This window comes from Artemia sp. Qi Xiang Cuo, chromosome 9, assembly GCF_049724085.1.
Source record: "Artemia sp. Qi Xiang Cuo chromosome 9, ASM4972408v1, whole genome shotgun sequence".
Classification (NCBI taxonomy): Eukaryota; Metazoa; Arthropoda; class Branchiopoda; order Anostraca; family Artemiidae; genus Artemia; species Artemia sp. Qi Xiang Cuo.
In genome coordinates, this window is record NC_142802.1 from 24,265,229 (window position 1) to 24,284,267 (window position 19,039).

A 19,039-nucleotide genomic window follows, 5' to 3' on the forward strand; every position below is an offset into this window, starting at 1 on the left:
AAAATAAAATCAGATAATCCGATAAACGTAAACTGCCATAAATCAGCATCAATAAATAAATGGAACACAAAACAAACAGAACTTAAAACACATAACCGGGTTAAACTCAAAACGAGCAGAAATTAACATTAGTCAGGCTCAAAACCCCTATGCCTTCCCAAGGCGAGAACAAAATTTGCACTTTACTGAAAAAAATACAAATGAATGTCCTTTGTCAGTTTAATATACATATACTGATATTTAGTAATCAAAATGTTATTATTATTTGATTTACTTATGTTATAAAAGTAAAAACATTTATATTTTTTTCAGTAAAGTGTTTCAGTAAAATTTTATTCTCGCCTTAAAATCTTAAAATTTTAAGATTATTTGATTTTATATTTGCTCATTTTTTGTTTAATGGAGTCCTTTACTTTTCTTTGAAAAACTTATTTTGGGGAAAACATTTTTTAAATTAATACTAAGAAAAAACACAGATTATAGTGTCTAAACCTTCAGAAACAGGCTTGAAGTAAAGCCTTTCTTTCTTTGCACCAATATAACGTAAACTGGTCAAGCAATAAGAAAAATAAAATACAAAAGGGAAATATTCTTACTGTGTTGGGACCATCAAAATTCCTGAGTTTTTCAAAGATCTTTTTGATAATTGGCTGCTCGTGGCAAATATAATATGAGTTTAAACTGACATGATAGCCGTATTGTTTATATATCTCCAAAAGCTTGTCATTGACAGTTTTCCCCTGTTTGGCAAGATAACAAGCAAGTTCACACATTTTCACTCCAGCACTAATGCCATCTTTATCAAGAACTTGAACTCCAACCATGAATCCAATTGCTTCTTCAAAGCCAAAAAGTACAGTTTTTCCAGTTGCTATGACTTCAAGAGCACGATTTGCAATCCATTTGAAGCCAGTCAAAGTTTCCTGGAATGTCAAAGTTTCTGTACCAAATTTTATACAGTCACTCAGTTTGCGATATATGAACTTGCACTTGTCTGAGTTATAGAAAAGATATTCGAGTTTTCCCAGTGGAAGGGGGGGAGAGGAGGAGGATCAAAAACACAAAGAAAGTACGTCTATCCGCATATCTATATTTAATTTTTCTGGAGGGTTCTTCGTACCAATCTTTGGGGGTAGGGGATAGGGTGCATACTCAAAATTGACCCGAAGGACCACTGGAAAGAGTTATGACCTAAGATGAGTTTCACAAATTCCACCCTAAAAGAAACCATACACCATGCTTACAAAAGATAACTTAACCTAAATATGCTTACAAAAGGTAATTTAACCTAAATTAATAAATAATGAAAAGAAAAAACAACAACAAAAAACACTCCAGCAATTACTAGGGACAAAAAACAAAAACATTTTCATCTAAAGCTCTGGTCCAAATTGCTAATTAAATACAACTGCGATCACTGAAGTAAAAAAAAAAAATAATAAAAAATTCCATTAAGATTTTCTTTTCTAATCAGATGCAGCACCTACGGCTTGTGGCCTCCCAGCCACACATTTTTTTTTATATATATTATTTTATAAGTCCACCTTTTACAATATTTTTTATCCCCAATCTAGTAATCTCAAACTAGCTTATAAGCAGCCATCAAAAGAAATGTACCTCACATCTCACATCCTTTCAACTTGCCGCCTCGGTCCTAGATGTGGCTATGCAAAGACAAAATCAACACTATTCCATTGGAATATGGCCTTATCCCCCAATTGCAACACATGTGGAGTGTACGAAGACATACGTCACATCATCTTCAACTGTAGAAAATATGAAAAAGAGAGGGAAATACTAAGGAATTGACGTGAGAAGGCATTTAAGGCATTCACAATGCGTTCTGTTCTGGGACATCACACGTCTCCTCCTTGGGCTAGACGACTAAGCACAAACCTTTAGTCCCATCAGCTAGCATCAATTTAAGACGTATTTCAGACTATAAAGATACCAACATGAAATCTTGAATTTGACTAGTATGTATGCCTATTCAATAGCCAAATTAAAGTAAACATTCCATCTTTTTAAAACATGTTATAGGGAAGTTTCATTTTTTTTACAGCCATGGTGGTCAGTATATGCAGTAAATGTGATATGGGGAACATCAGTTTAGTGTAGGGATTCAACGTCAATGTTTTATTTCTAGATCGGACTATTGCAACCATTAAAACCTTTTTGCGTGTGAAGTAGACATGTAAAAAGCGTTCAATAGTATGTTACGAAATCATGTTTTTCTATCATCAGTGTAAAGTAGAGTAAACCCATTCATATGCCAGTGATTAACAGGCTGGTATGGTAATTTGCCGATGAAAATATTTTCGGGCGGACAACTTTCACACCAAACTCGCATGCGTTACAGAGTCAAATAAGGGCACGTTCTTAGCACCATTATATTCAATAACGCAAATAGAAAAGCCACACGGTGCCTACCCGCACATGTGATAGGTGGCATTCGACATTAGGCACTTGTCGTAAACTGATACTATTTTGTTATTTTCGCACAATTTAATATCTGTACAGAACACAATTAATGCAGTAAAATCAAATCTGCAGGAAATTGGACTGGATATTGAACCTTCAAAAACAGAATCCTAGTGGCAATTCTATTACTTATCTTGGGTTACCTTTCAGGTTTACAATTGAAGCTAGGCTAGAGCCGGTATAATCTAATGCATAGGAAAAATTAGAAAAACATGGCCTGTTAGTTCGGATGAAGGCCTGCCGATTTGATAAGCAAACCCTTGCTCTACTTTACAATAAAAATGGTTGCATATCATATATTCTTAACTGTTCGATTTTTATAGGTACTAGCAAAAAGGAAAAAAAAGGATATCCGTGTGTATTATTTCAAGTTTTGTAAATATTTTCTTAGAATCCAAATATTATTCGGAACTAGGTATATTCTCCGAATTAATATGGTATAGTTGGGACGGAGGAATCCACTAAATATAGGATTGTGGAGAAAACTATCAAAATGGATCAGCAATATGATCAATTTCTGAAACGATCAACATATAATAGAATAGATTTTCGCCTTAACTGTTGTACCTGATCAATATTTAGCGTTGTAACCACAGTTCTAGCAAAATTACGCCATTTATTTATGAGTGGCGTCAGCACCGTTTTCCTCTAAAGTGTAGTTTGTCAGTTTTTAGTTTTCTCTTATCTAAAATGCTCCAATTCTCGGGATAATGACTAGTAAAAGTACTAAATTTAATAGGTTAATCTTTTCGCTGATTTAGTTAAAAATGACATCAGATGAGTGAAGTCCTTACTGTTCCTCATGCGATTTTCCTGGTTCGGTTTCCGCCATCTGACAATCTTTCAAAATGCAACGCAGGGTTGAGAACAATGCGGGCTAGTTGCCCTTATAGTTTGCCACTGACAAGTTCTTTAAGCCAATGTATTTTTGTGCTAAGATTTAAAGTGGAAGTTAGGAATTCAGACACTTCGTGGCACTGGCAGTTAAAACGCGAACTTAAATTTGAAACTTGAATGATAGTTAAAACACAAATCCACGTATAGAGTCAGTCAGGACTAAAGTCAATCGAAATCAAGTTTTAAAAAGAGAAAAGAACCATCACTTTTAACCCAAATCACATGATTAGTTGTTGATGAATGAGATCAATAACTATAGATTCCAACCGAAATTGCTCAACGCACGAGCGCCCAAGCATATGAATCATTGCCGTATCCAGGATATTGTTCGGGAGGGGGGGGGGGGGGTAAAAAAAGATTAATTATTATCAATTTTTCTGCGTTCAAAAACAGGGAAAAGGGGGTAAGTACCCCCCCCCCCCGCTCCTGGATACGGCCATAAAACGAACCGATCTTACTGCAATTATGGAGGTTACGAATATGCAGGTATTTCAATTGTCCGTGTTTACTAAATGATGCTAAAAAGTGACAATCCGAAACATGACATTTGGTGCCAACTGACCTGAATCACTGTAAAATATAGCATTTTTGGCCTCTATAATTGCAATCAAGATCTCAAATGACCTAAGATTTCTGATTTCTGGCAAAGCCTAAAATTTTAAATACAAAACGCATGTAAAGCACCTTTTTATGGTTGTTAATATTTTCGATAACATTTAGAAGCAAAAAAGGTCATTGTTCTCGTGTATACGCCTATCCAACAGTCCCCTCTTGGGGACTAAAACCCACGAATCATGATTTCAAGGGGGCTAAAAAATTAAATAAAATGCGCAAACACGAGCCTAATTGACCACACCAAGCAACATATTACATAGATTATCATACTCACGATTTTCTAACATTTTCGCAGTTTACAAATTATAAGGCAGCCAATAGAAAAAAAATCTACATTTTCTGTGCGCCAGAACCTGAAAATACTATCAAAATCTAAATCTATGGATTTGTAAGCACAACTTCTAAATATTGTCTTTGGAAATCCAACTATATTTTTCTTTAATGTTAAAAACCAACTATCTTGACAAATATTGTTCAAGCTATTGGTAGCATAAATGTATATTAATCTTGGAGCCGAGGGAAAATAGAAATCCTATGATCTTCGCCAAAATAGAAATAAAAATCCAGAAGGTCTTTAGAATCTTCCTACGAGGGCCGTTCAAGAGAGAAGTGAGCAGAGGGAAGGGACAAAATTTCGAGTAGCAGGCTTTTTTCTAGAAAATTTCCGAAGAAATTTCACATTTCTAGCTTGAACAGCTTAGCAGTTTTTTCAGTGCCAGAAACACAAACACTTGATTTTACGCATACAATGTCTTTGATATATCCTGCACATGAGGAGTCCATGACTGCCACCTATAATGTAGAAACTACTCCAAAACACATACGCCCGTGGTTATGGGTAACAAATTAAAACGAAATTGACATCTTTAAACAAACCTCAAACTGAAATCCTTCCTGTTTTCCTATACTCCGAAGAATTTTCGAAGACACAGTGCTGGCAACCATACAACAATCTTTGATGTCGGCAAGTTCTGAATTGTTCTTTTTCCTTTCAGCATGAGTGTAGAAAGTCCACCATCCAAGCAAAGCTCCTAATTCATTTCCATTGAAGATCTTCCATTCTCCACTACAAGAAAGCTTTTTTGAAACGCTTCTCAACCACTTCAAAAAAAACTTTTAAACAAAAAAATTTAAATCTACAAAAACTAAAAAAAAACACTTTTTAATAGAAACATTTATATCCAGCAGGAGTAAAACTTCATATGAACTATTATGGATTAAAATATTACATTTCTATACACTCCGAGGACAATTGACGCAAGTGTATTATTTTTAACAAAAGTAAAGAACAGGATTATACTTCAGAACGAATGCAAACTACCACATATAACAGGCGAGGGAGAAAACTACTACCTCATCACCTTTCCGCGGTAAAATTTACTCACCTCGAATGTCAATTTAGCTCAATTTAGCCATCATTATGAAACTTGCTTAAAAAAAAAAAAAAAATAATTTACAATGATTTTAAATCTTAAAGTCCAATACTCCAGTACTCTGATTTTAATGTATAACTTCCAAAGTTTTATCCGATAATAATTTAGCAGGTACCTCAATTCGACACAAAGCATGGATAATAAATGGTCTCAACGAAGCTTTGCATAAGAGAACTTTGAATGTGAGTTCTGAGTATGATCCTCTTTTTTATATTTTCCTTCCAGAAGTTGGTTAGTTAAAACCTTAATTTTTAGTGACTTCAGTTAAAAATTTTTCCGTGCCTATTTTACTTTATTTATTCATTACTTGTTTCGACTTAAAAAAAAAAAGAGAGAGAGAGAGAGAGAGAGAGAGAGAGAGAGAGAGAGAGAGAGAGAGAGAGAGAGAGAGAGAGAGAGAGAGAGAGAGAGAGAGAGAGAGAGAGAGAGAGAGAGAGAGAGAGAGAGAGAGAGAGACTGTAAGAAGCTCAAAGCTACAGACAATTTTGAGATCTGAAAAACACAGACCAGAAACATACATTTCACATCTATTTGAATAAAACATATTTTATTTTCCGCCAAAATTCATATCGTTTATTTGTTCTGTCAAGAGGGATAACTTTCGAAACTGAGATTGTAGCAAAGAACAACAAAAAAAAGTAAATAAGCGAAAAGTTTTTTTTTTCTGAAGAGAACTCATATAATCAGCTTGTCAACTTTAAAAGCAATTAAAAGCAATAAAGCGAATCGGCCCCAAAAGATTCGTTTTTAAAGCAATGTTGAGCCAACGATTATCGTATATGCAAGGATATCGTATATTCCGCTGGCACCACTTGTTGTATTCAATGTCTGCAATGTTTACTAAAATCTTGTTAAAGAATAAACAAAAAGAATAAACATTCGTTATAAAACTCGTTAAATAATAATGTATAAACCAGAGTAAACATTCAATTAAGAGAGTAAGCTACGTAAAATATTAAATCAAGAATAGTTCACTTTCACATCCAAACATTCAACCAGAGTAAACATTCAATTAAGAGAGTAAGCTATGTAAAATATTAAATAAAAAATAGTTCACTTTCACATCCCGAACCCTTTATTAATGACGCAAGTTCTTCTTTCTATCTATGTATTCTTACTTATCGTCTATGTTTTAGTTGTTTATTCTAGTCATTTCCAGTGATAAAGGTTTTCGGTTACGAAATCAAAGCATTTGGGATTCGTTATTTTATTTAATTTACTGTCTTAATAAAAAGTCTCATCCATTGTTATTTCATTTTACGAATAATTGATGTTCCAGGTCTAGTGAGGTCTAGAAAATTATAGAACTACTCAGTCTGTTTATAACTATAGTCTTTTTATAACTATAAAAAATGAACTATTCTAGGGGTATAAGATTTGTAGCAACCGAGCAGCATTGGAAGTAGATTTTCCAAATTGACACTTGCTGTCTCAGAGGGTGTCATACTGAGTGCCCAAATTCGGCTTTTTAATCCCAGAACAGAGTTCCTGCGTTTTTCAAAATTTTGCAAGAGACCATTGATAATCTTGCGTGAGCACTGGACTTACTGCACTTGGAAAAAAAAGTGGAAATGAATTTTACTTTGCGATTAGTTTCCACCTTGATTCGCTTAAAGCTACTTATTTTGTGCGAAAGATTGAGTAAGTTCTTGAGTACATACATTACTTTTCTGTATATATACTGTTTCTAAAATTCCCTTCCGGAAGTTTGGCGGAGATACATTGATTTACACCATAAGAAATATAATACGAAACTTCAAACACCCATTTTCTTTAACCACTTTAACAAGTTCTGAACTCAAGTCAAACTCAGGCACTTCTGGTTTAATAACTTGTTTGACAAGTTATTGTTTTAACTTGTTTTAAAAAACTGCTTTAAAAAACTGCATCACGGCTAAACAATGAGAGCCAAAACTTGTTTTAAAAAACTGCTTTAAAAAAGTGCATCAAGGCTAAACAATGATGACGGTGAATATGCTCTGATTGCTTTTATTCGAAATCTGGGCCTGTGGTTGGTCCAAATACACCATTTTGGTCTAGTGATTGTTTTGAAGCCTTTTATTGATCCGTCAGATATACTGTTTTGCATCTGGAGAGCTAGGTCAAACAGCAAATACACTGTAAAATTGAACTTCTAATCTACGCAACTAATCTAATCAACTACGAAAAAAAATACACCCGTGATTCCCAACGCGGGACTTAGGCCCCACCGGTGGGGCATGGCAATATTTTGGTGGGTCATGGGTAGAATGTGCACCCTTTGGTTGACTATAGACCCGACTGACCCGAGGGGGGCATAAGTATTTTAGAAATGCCTAAGGGAGTTATGGCTCAATATCGGCTGTGAACCAATAGTATACGCTAATTAATTCAGGACATAGAGTTACGTAAGAAGCCACCCTTGATTCAAAATCAATAAAAGTGCAGATACGCTTGTTCTGAGATTCGACAGCCAAAATACTTGACGTCAATAATTGCAATGCGTTAATAATTGCCTAATATGTTAATAATTGCAATTCTGTAGGTCGGGTAACGCATGTATTTCAATTATCCCGTTTCTACTGAATGACAGAAGAGTATGACTATTTGAGACATGAACTTCGATGGTAATTGACTAGCTTGTTATCGTTTTCGTGAATGCACCCGTCCAACAGTGCAATTTTGCCGGTTTAAGACACGTGAATAAAAACTTAGAACAAAATTCAAACATTTTTCTGTCTATATTTGTGTCGAAAGTATTTTAATTACGCTTGCTTTTTTTGTTATGAAAAAAAAAAAAAAACTTACCCTGGTTGTTTCTCAGCAAAAGCCATACGGTCTGCATCAGGATCATTTGCAACAATGTGTTGAATTTTATTTCTTTCCGCTGTTTGAATGGCTAAGTCCAACGTTGATTTACCTTCTTCCGGATTAGGAAATTTTACAGTACTAAACTCGGGATCAGGTAGTATTTGCGCTTCGGTGGGCACATATGCCTGGAAATAGTTTCAAGATGGAAGCAAAATCAATTATTCAACATAACAAAAAATAATACCTTAATTGTCAGTACGCATTTATCTTACAAATGTTTACCAGCCTAGCACAAGTATATCCGAAAATGAGGGACACAAATTTAGCCACTGAGGTTTGGGAGCCTATGCTCCAAAAGTTACTTTCCTGGACTTGATCTACTTCAGTACACCACCCTCCAAATGGGACTTCTCTAACACAATTTCCGTTTAAACTTGCCATAGCTTTGTCATTTTAATAGCTAATTTACATACTTAAACCCGGCAGTGCAGTCAGTAAATTACTAATATCGGCCCCCCCAATTGTTGGCATTTTTGGATGGAGGGGCAGCACCACCTCTTTTACATTTTGAAGATATGACATCCACTTCTAAATTTACGGGACCGAAATCGCGCCGCTTTTTATTACTGCTCTGAAGGTACTAGCGTAAAGGTTTGTCTCCTCAGAACGAAACACTATTAAAATCTGGTAACAACTTCAGACAAGTTTTAAATACTTACTTATATCATTCCTATGAGCGTTTCAACTTACCCCCCCCCCCTAAAGGTCCAATATATATTCCAAACCATATTTTCAAAAAATTTCTGAATTTTTATAAAAAATTTCAAAATTTATGACTCTTTTCTTCAAATAGACTTAGCGGCAAACAAGAAATCTAGACAAAATCAAGCGACAGAAAAATTCATGGATAATAAATAATTTTGGATAGATATTTGACCATTAGGGGGAGGGTTAAAGTAAAGTGAAACACTTTTAGGAATGACATAAGTGAGTACTTTAAATAGTTTTAAATTTGTTTACAGAATTTTACACTGTTTCCTTCTCAAAAGAAACTACACTAGAGCCACTCTGGATATTTATTGAGACTGAAATTTCATAAACTGAATTTTTGCTTCAGTCGAAGTGATTCAGAGTGAAGTATACTTTTAAACATTATTAGTTTTCTCTTGACTCTAACTTCAAAGCGTAAATTTGTAAGGGACTGGATTCTTTTCGCAGAAAATTGAGACAGTTCTACCTCATCAGATATACATTTGAAGATAAATAGTTTTGATTTAGTTTAGTAAAGGGTAAATTTTAAGTCTTGATAAAGAAAAGAAAAAAAAATCCCACCTTTTCCCCAGTCGTTATATTTCTGATTTAATTGCGTTGTTATATAATTCATTAACAAATGACAATTTTCCATTGCCCTTGCCCTCAGAAATATATAAATAACGCAAATTCTAATTATCGTTTTATTTTTCAGTTTCAGGTCTATTACTATTACTAACAACTCACCGCAGCACCAAGCCACCTGATGCCAACACAGCCAGAAACCCCAACCGTGGACGACCTGCATTCCGTTTAGCCCTAGACGGTTGGCCAAAAAGGACAATCTTTTGCAATCTGTCGTCCTTCATCCATAAAACGTGCCCTAGTCATCTCAACCTTTCTCTCAATATAACCCTAGAAAGTGGGATTGAACCAAACTTTTCGTACAGCTTCTGTTTGAAATACGGTCGGTCAGCCGGGTACCCAAAACAGTTCGTAAGCAATTTCTCTACAGCACATCTAGCAAACCTTCCTCCTTTTTTCGGGGTGCCCGTGCTTCAGAACCATATCTGACCACTGTCATCATTGGAGCATCCAATATTCTAATCTTGGTTCGCAGACTTATCTGAAATACGTAAATTACGCAGTAGCAAAATTATCGCGTTATTCTTTAGTTTTAAGTCACATTTTCGTTTGCGATTTAATGTGATTTTTAGCTGTTTCTTGTTCTATGCCTTTTTCTTCGGCAATTCAGAGTCATTTGTCACCTTGTGTAATTTTGGACGTGTCATACACGCTAAGCTAACACGTTCCTTCATTCCATTGAAATTTTACTATGTCTTGTAACTGCAAATTTCGTTGTGCAACATTTCCGTTTAAAATTCAATATAATTTTTGCAGTTTCTTGTTCCATGCCTTTTTCTTTAGCTGTTCGGAGCCATTTGTTATCTTTTGTCATTTTGCATGTGTCATAGATACTAAAAACGATGCGGCCACCCCTGGAGAAAAAATGATGTAATTTTTGCTCTTTGAATGTATATAAGTGTGACGTAAACGAATTTTCTCCAACTGATGACCTATCTAGTTCGTTTTTTCAGGCCAGAAAATCTCAGGGTGCCAATCAAAAAAAAAAAAAAAAAGAATAAAAAGCCGTTTTGAAGAAAAAACACATACATATATACATACATAGATGATTTAATACATTGTTGCTCGTTTAAAGAGTAGTAGATATACCAAGTAATCAATTCTTAGTATAAGTTACTATAATAATAATATACTCCAAAGGTTTTAAATTGTCATTAAAAGTCATAAATGCTCCTAGATTCTGGTAATTTTTGATTTGGCAAACTACGCGATAGATTTCTCCTCAGTTAATACAAAAAATGAGAATCATAAAGTTCTTAAATATTCCAGCCTTAGAAAGCAAACTCATATCGTTCCTTAATGGCTTTAAGGCAATAAAAATGATAACAAAAACTTGGCAAACTAATGTTTCGATACCAGATAAAAGCTACAAAACGAGTTATACACTTACAAATGAGAATTCTACGATTTTTCGTGCTTGTGTCTCACCTTTTTTTTTATGTAGGATGCAAAATCATGCCTATGGAAAAAATCTGACGGAAAACTAAAATCCTAAAAATTTCGTCAAAAATAATTATCAGACTTCAATTTATCACAAACTTATGTTATTAAACTCTATCTGTAGGTTGGAGTCTCGAATCTGTATAAATACATTTAAAAAATCAAGTTGGATTTTCGAAACCTAAAAATTACGTAAACAAACCCAAGTTAATCTAGACTCGAGCGTTTAGTCAATTGAATTTCCTGTGGGATATATGTGTATTCTATTGCCTTTCTCTTCCATGGTCTATTCTAATAAGGTTTATTCTTCCCACACAAGAAAAACGCCCGGAGATGGCTCAAAATCAGTTCTATAATATTCCAAGGTCTGTGTTTTAGACCAGAGGCTTTATTTTACTAAAATCCAACTTTGAGTAAAATTATAGAGAAACATCAGACGATTTTAATTCCCCGTGAGCCAAATATATACTAAAATTACAGTTTAATTTCTCGTAGGCTATATGGGTATTCTATTGTTTAGTTCTCTTCCAAGGTCTTCACATAAAACCTTTCCTTCCCACAAATAAAAGACTCGGAGAGCTGGCTTAGAATACCGTTACTTCAGGTCTGTATTATTCCAAGGTCTTTGTTTACGCCTTACTGTACTAGACTCAGACTGGGGATAAATTACAAATAGAACTTAAACTTAGAAAAACAACTTTTTCGCATACTGATCAAATGGTCTGCGTTGCGCAGGTACCGATCTCCTGATTCTATGCCTTTGGCCAGGAGTGCAATGCGTGGTTGGGAGCAAATCATCCGACGCTTCCCATGTCCCCCCCCCCCCTCTAGATTTCTCCAGGTACCCATTTAGAGATGGGTCGACTCTGGCTGAGCTTACAGTCCCACCATTGACCCCCATTCCAAACCCAATAACCAGCGACACCATGACTTGGATCCCTATTAAATTACAAACAGAAGCACAAGAAGATTTGAAATCCCTGTAAATCACAGGGATTACAGTGTACCCTACCCACAAACAAACGACACAAGAAGATCGCTGCACATAGCGGCATTTGGGGGTTTATAGTATTCTAAGCTTTCTGATGCAGAAACACTGTTGAAACCATATCTAACTCTGCAAAAACACCGAAGAAAAAAGAGTAATAAGTTCAGATGAGGGAATATTTGAAATCACAATGACATCTATCAATAAATAGGCAGGTACACTTTGCATATCAGAAATGAATTCTAAAACTCTTTCATTGTTTTTATAGTTGCATCATATTCCTTTCTTAATTTTGAAAAGAGAATTCCTTCTAAGCAAGTTCTAACTATTTTGAGCTTGATGATGTTACACTAGAATGACTCTAACATTTAATTACATCCATTAACAAATTGACAGTTCAGACAAGTTATTTTACACATGGACACACTTGTAAATTCAAACGATTGAGGTGTAGTTTGTTGTTTAAATGACTTTTTGAAAAGTAAACAGGAAAAGAAAACAAGGAAAACTTTCTTCAAGAAAAGTAATCACCGAATTAAAAACTTGAAATGAGCATAAAACAGCTTAAACAACTTAAAATGAACCTGAAGTAATATGAATAAAGACACTGAAAACGCCTAAAACGCGAAAACATACAAACAAAACGAAACAAAAAGAATTATGAAGAATAATGAAGTCAAACTTAGCTTTGGTGCAATTTCACTCAAATTTGTGCTTTACTGAAAACTAAACCGAATGCTTAAATTGAAAGTTTTGGTTAGTCACTTGATTTTTAACTACATTAGAAAGGAATATCTCTAAAAGGAAGAAAACTTAGCCAAAATAAATTTATTTTTGCTAAAGTAAAACTATAACCTCATTCTCATTTGTGGGATCTTCTGCTCGTTTGAAATTTGACTTTTCTGAATCAAAAATGATATAGCCTATTTATATTTCAGAATTTTTCGATTCAATAGCTTCGAATATTGCCAATCGATGTTTCCAAAAGTTGTATTAAGCTAACAAAATTAATATCTGAAAAGAATATATTTAAAAGTATGAAATTGTTCACTAAAACTTACTCAGTCTGAAAATAGGTAAACTTAACGGATAACAACAGTATAATTTATACTGATATACGTTTTCACCATGGAATTCGACTAGCTTGAGTAATATCCCATAAAGAAATCTTTGTCTATTTATACTTTTAAATAGAACTTTAAATACAGCCACGAGGTGGCTGTATTTAAATACAGTCCGAGATTTACTTCCCATGATATTTCTGAATAAAATACACTTACGGGATTTTCAAACTCATTTTCTTAATTACAATTAATAGATTTGACAAGTGACATCGTTATATGTTTATCGGTTCTACCTGTATATACCTATTTATAACCTCAGGCTAATATTTTGGTGTTGACAGGACAAAATGGAATGACGTACATGTACTACAGTTTATTAAAATATTTTGGAATCATATGGAGCCTGGAACAACTGCTGAATCTGAAATAACAGCCACCTTGATGTTTGTCAAAAGCTACATCGCTTCGACACGAGCAGGAACATTATCATGGGGCCCAACTAGGTGTCTTTTGCTTCAACAATTCTAGTCACTTTTGTCACACATTATCTCCCCGAGACCCCAAAACACCAGAACAAGCGGATTCAAGAGACCACAATAATAAAAAAGATGCTCCAAAGTCTTCAATAGCCTATTTCTACCGGTGGATATTCATCATTAAAGTTTGACATCTATCATCCCCAAATGCCACTCCTTTGTTCTTGCACCACGCAAACAGAATCAGCTAATAGATCGTTCTACAAAAATCTATATAATTCCAAGGACGATTCAAAATGATAGATTCTTCCAATAAAATGAAAGTTCATTATCCAAACCCCCCATCTACCATAAATAAACAAAATTAACATAGCGATACCACTTTGCCCGCCAGTTGGTTATTCTTAAAACCTGTAACTCTGAAAATATTATGCAAATACATTATATCGCACAATCGAAACAACCGAAAGTACAGTTCAGAAACTTTCCAATAGCATATTTTTAACATTTAAAGAAACAAACTTACTGGTAGCTTGAAGAATTCAAACGCTTTGCTCATATATTCAGCTCCAACTCCATGGACAGGTGTATAAACAAAGCGTAAATTTGCGCTCCTATTCAGGTCAGGATAAGTTACCATCGGAGCTAGACATTTGTAGTAATTATCCATCACAATCTCAATACCATCAGTACACAAAGGGCTTTCTCGAATATTTTCATGAGCCCATGCATCTTTCCATGGTTCCAGATTTTCTAAAATGGAGCTCTAAAAATAAATTCATCATTTTAGTTGCTGAACAAACTTAATTAAATGATAATTTTTACCCAGATCTGGTCAGGGTCTTCCACAATCTTCTGGAGAATAAAAAAGAGGGGAGTGTAGTATGTCATCTTTATCAAGCCAAGAGCCAAATTAAATACACTGTTGACGGTTCGTGGAAACTTTAAATTAAAACTAAACTACCTCTTGAAAAAATTACTGATTATATCCATCTCACTTATGTTAATGCCATGCGAGTAGGCAAAAATAGTATGCACACTACTGTCCCAATATTTACTTACATTTAAAGTTATATTCGATCAATATTTTTTTTATTTAGTCTCAATATACCGCGAAACTATTTTTATTTGCATTTATTATACAATTAAAACCATACCACACTCCACAGAAATCCCTCAGCCTAACATTCATAAGCCATAAATAATTTACTTATGAAGAGTTAAAACTAAAACTAGATTTATATTGAATCAAGCAATGTACCAGCAACATTTTTTTTGTAGAAAAACGATTTATGAAAGCAAAAAAAAAGAAGAGAGAGGAAGGAGAGAGAGAGGGCAGGAAGGAGAGAGAGCAGTCTGCCAGAATTTCCGGGGTTGAACTAAGGTTTAGAAAAAAAGGTCTTTTTTTCTTCTTCGACGGCTATGAATGCAGCTCAAACGACACTGTGACATTAATATATATACATTATTAATCAATAATTTGAATAGCATGAAGTATTTCACCAACTAAAATAAGGTTAAAATAAAGCCCAAGAAGAACCTTGTGTTCTATTCAGATCTAGCATACGAAAACGGTTGGACACCCTAAGCCTAAAAATAAGGCTAAGGCCAGTCTTTTGCTTCGTTAATAGAGACACAAGCTAATAGGGGAACAGCCTTACAGAAGCAGTTGAGCTACAATGGATCCATTTTACAGGTAAGTAAAAAAAAAACTAATTTATATATATAAATATAAATAAATATTGAATAATAAAATAAATTGTGGAAAGACATTGACAAAAAAATAACAAAAAAAAACAAGAATGGGCATAGTTCAACGCTTAATAACATCAGAATTTTGTTTTCCATATTGAAAAAATACAGGATTTGAATCATACATACATACCAAGGCTGGAATCCTCGCCTAGATTTAAGTACTATCAAGATCACGTTGCCGAAGTTCTTATTCCCCTGAGTGTCCATATATCTCCCATACCCCGTATGCTCCCCTCCTATCCATCTTTGTGCAGGTGTGTAAAAATATATTTAAATGGCTTGGAAAAGTTATGCACATAACAGCCGTTTTACAGTTGCCTAAGGTTTTCCAAGATAAAAGGCCATTCCAGATATTCCAAACTGAACCTGAAAAAACTTTCAAGAAGAAATAGAAAACGACAAAATATTCTAGAACTTGAGATAAAAAACATAAGAAATTATGTTAACGAAGATGTTTGTATTGAACAAACTTAAAAAGAAACAATGAATTTGAGAAACAGGCAATATTAAAGAAGCCATAAAGTGTTTCTTCTTCTTCTTATATTTGTTCAGAAGCCATTCGACTTGTTACCCCCACTTACTAGCCGTTGCCTGGTATGTTATTAGTACTTAATAATTAGAGTTTTTTTTTAGGTCAATTCATTGAAAGCTTTCAGTAACCATCATGTCAGAAAACCTTGGCCCCTCCTATTTTTATGTTTGAATAAATACATAATTAGTCGATAATCAAGCTATAGCCTATGCATATGCTCTCATTATAGCAATATTGTTACATAAAGATAAATAAAGGTATTCAAATATTGTAAATCAAATAAAAATAAAAAAAACATGGAAGCAATCCTTTTCATCTTATTTACAGCAGAACATCTCATATACCAAGTTGATTAGGTTCATCTTTTAATCTCTAAGATTTTAGTGACAATGAATTTGATTGTCTAAAATTTATACATTCACAAGATGCTGCCTAAAAATAAGGACCAACAGTTGAACATGTTTGGTCATCCACTTAAAAAATGATTACTTTACTTATAAATGTTTTTTTCATAGCCCCAGTAATAATAATTTCTCTGTCAAAAATAGCATAAGAATTTTAATATTTAAAATATTATGCTCATGTTTAAAACAATTTCTGTTCTGCTTTCTGTTTTTTTAGTTCAAGTTAGTTTTTCTATTTTCTTTACTTCTTGAATTATCTTTCAAACTCTAAATCGTTTCTAGGTTTTGACTGTTTTTGTGTTTTCCTTTCAGCTTAAGTGTTACTTATACGGGTTAAATTCGACTATTCACAACACACACACACATATATATATATATATATATATATATATATATATATATATATATATATATATATATATATATATATATATATATATATATATATATATATATATATATATATATATATATATATATATATATATATATATATATATATATATATATATATATATATATATATATATATATATATATATATATATATATATATATATATATATATATATATATATATATATATATATATATATATATATATATATATATATATATATATATATATATATATATATATATATATATATATATATATATATATATATATATATATATATATATATATATATATATATATATATATATATATATATATATATATATATATATATATATATATATATATATATATATATATATATATATATATATATATATATATATATATATATATATATATATATATATATATATATATATATATATATATATATATATATACACATACATACATACATATATATATATATATATATATATATATATATATATATATATATATATATATATATATATATATATATATATATATATATATATATATATATATATATATATATATATATATATATATATATATATATATATATATATATATTAGTTTCCCTTTCCTATTTTTTTTTTATATTTTTTGAGCTTCGGCAAATAAAGTCACGCATTCATTTTCTGAAGTAAGTGTTACAAATTGTAAGACCATGATATTATTATGTATTACTTTCATAGATAAAATTTCAGTTTTTTAGTGAATTTTTTTTCATTTTAGTTCTTAAATTTTAGAACTAAAGAATTCAAAGAACATTTTTAGAACTAGAAACAAATTGTATAATAAAAACTGATGTTAAGAAGGCACTTTGACACAAGCCTTTGCTAAAATTTACCAAAGTAAACTCTTGATATTCAAACATGTAAACTAATGCTAAAAATTGCCAATATCTTTCCCAGAAGCTGATTTAACGCAGCAATGCGTTACGATCAGAACCCTAATTCATTCTCCGTTTTTCGTTATTTGTTCTAACGACTTGTTGAGACGACAAAGTTATCAAATGATGATTCATTTCAACAACACATCAATAGTAAAACATTGTATGACCCACGCTATATTTCAAGTTTTTATAACCGACTTTTGAAAGGTAACGTGACAAGAACAAGTAGAATATAACTATAAATAGAATAGAATTTATATACACTTAAAGCCCATAGACCATGGCAAAATATATAAACCAAATAACAATTACACGGAAATTACAAAGATCTAAATATAATCCTAAAGAAACCTAGCTCAATGATCCATCGCGAGACGGAGGAGTCGTGCCAAATTTCTTACACCCATAAAACATTCATCCACGCACACTCTCACCAACCACTCAAAATCAAAATCTACCCTACCAAAAACTTCAATTCTTCACTCATTCAGTTCTTCACATTCATACATTAAGTGATATACGCTTTTATTGAAACCTCCACACATAGGACAAAAACATGGACCAACCTTTGACTTTTCCCTCCCAATAAGTTTTCTTTCTTGGCACAGTGGCAAATTATCAACCCTCATTTCAATTAGTAACTTTATTTCCTTTTAATTTAAAACCCATAATTAAGTAAGTTCTGAATTAAAAAAATTAAAAAATATTTTACCTGAATTCCTTTATCATGAGGTGGAATAATTTGAGCTCCATTCGACCAATATACTTTATAGCCATTATCTTCTTTGGGATTGTGTGAAGCTGTAATCATAATTCCGGCAGCTAATTTATTCAAAAGTATAGTATATGGTACAAACGGCGTCGGGCATATTTTTGAGAAAATTTGCACAGGAATTCCTTTATTAATAAAAGCACGAGCAGTCAGAGCAGCAAACCTGAAATACAAATCCGTAAGACATTGCGGCTTCATCGACGAGCCAAACTGCTCGTGGTAACGAACTTTAAGCGAGGAGAAACTCTTGCTAAAAGTAACCGAAACTCTAAAAAGAGTTTTATAACAATATATGCATCAAAAGAGTCGCTTTTAATAGCGGTTGTGAATATGTAAAGTTCATTAAGTTTAGTTACTCACCAACAGCTAAGAGCATGAGGAACATTAAAACTTAAAAATAACAGAAATTATTACGTATTTGAGGATATTGCCCCCTCCTCAATACCCCACTCTTTACGCTAAAGTTTTGACTACTTTTAAAAAAAGATTCTGATTCTAATTAGATGATCCTTGTGTTTCCGCAGTCACTCTTAAAGAGTTGGGACAAAAAGTCAAACTTTAGCGTAAAGAGCGAGGTTATGAGGAGGGGGCAATCCTCCGCATATTCGTAATAATTTCTGCTCGATATAAGTTTTATTGGTGCTCCTTACTTTCAGTTGAAAAAACTTGTTT

General features: G+C 32.8%; 1 protein-coding gene across 1 annotated transcript in view; it reads right to left on the bottom strand.

Moving 5' to 3' along the window:
- The window catches only part of LOC148948471 (phosphopentomutase-like), a 53,288-nt gene that overhangs the window by 13,699 nt on the left and 20,550 nt on the right, over positions 1-19,039 (bottom strand). The window contains exons 3-7 of the mRNA XM_089094401.1: positions 18,308-18,530; positions 14,106-14,345; positions 8,214-8,401; positions 4,870-5,059; positions 597-923 (exon numbers count right to left, since the gene is read on the bottom strand). Coding sequence (XP_088950527.1) covers positions 597-923; positions 4,870-5,059; positions 8,214-8,401; positions 14,106-14,345; positions 18,308-18,530 — 1,168 coding nt within the window. The remainder of the gene's footprint in view (positions 1-596; positions 924-4,869; positions 5,060-8,213; positions 8,402-14,105; positions 14,346-18,307; positions 18,531-19,039) is intronic.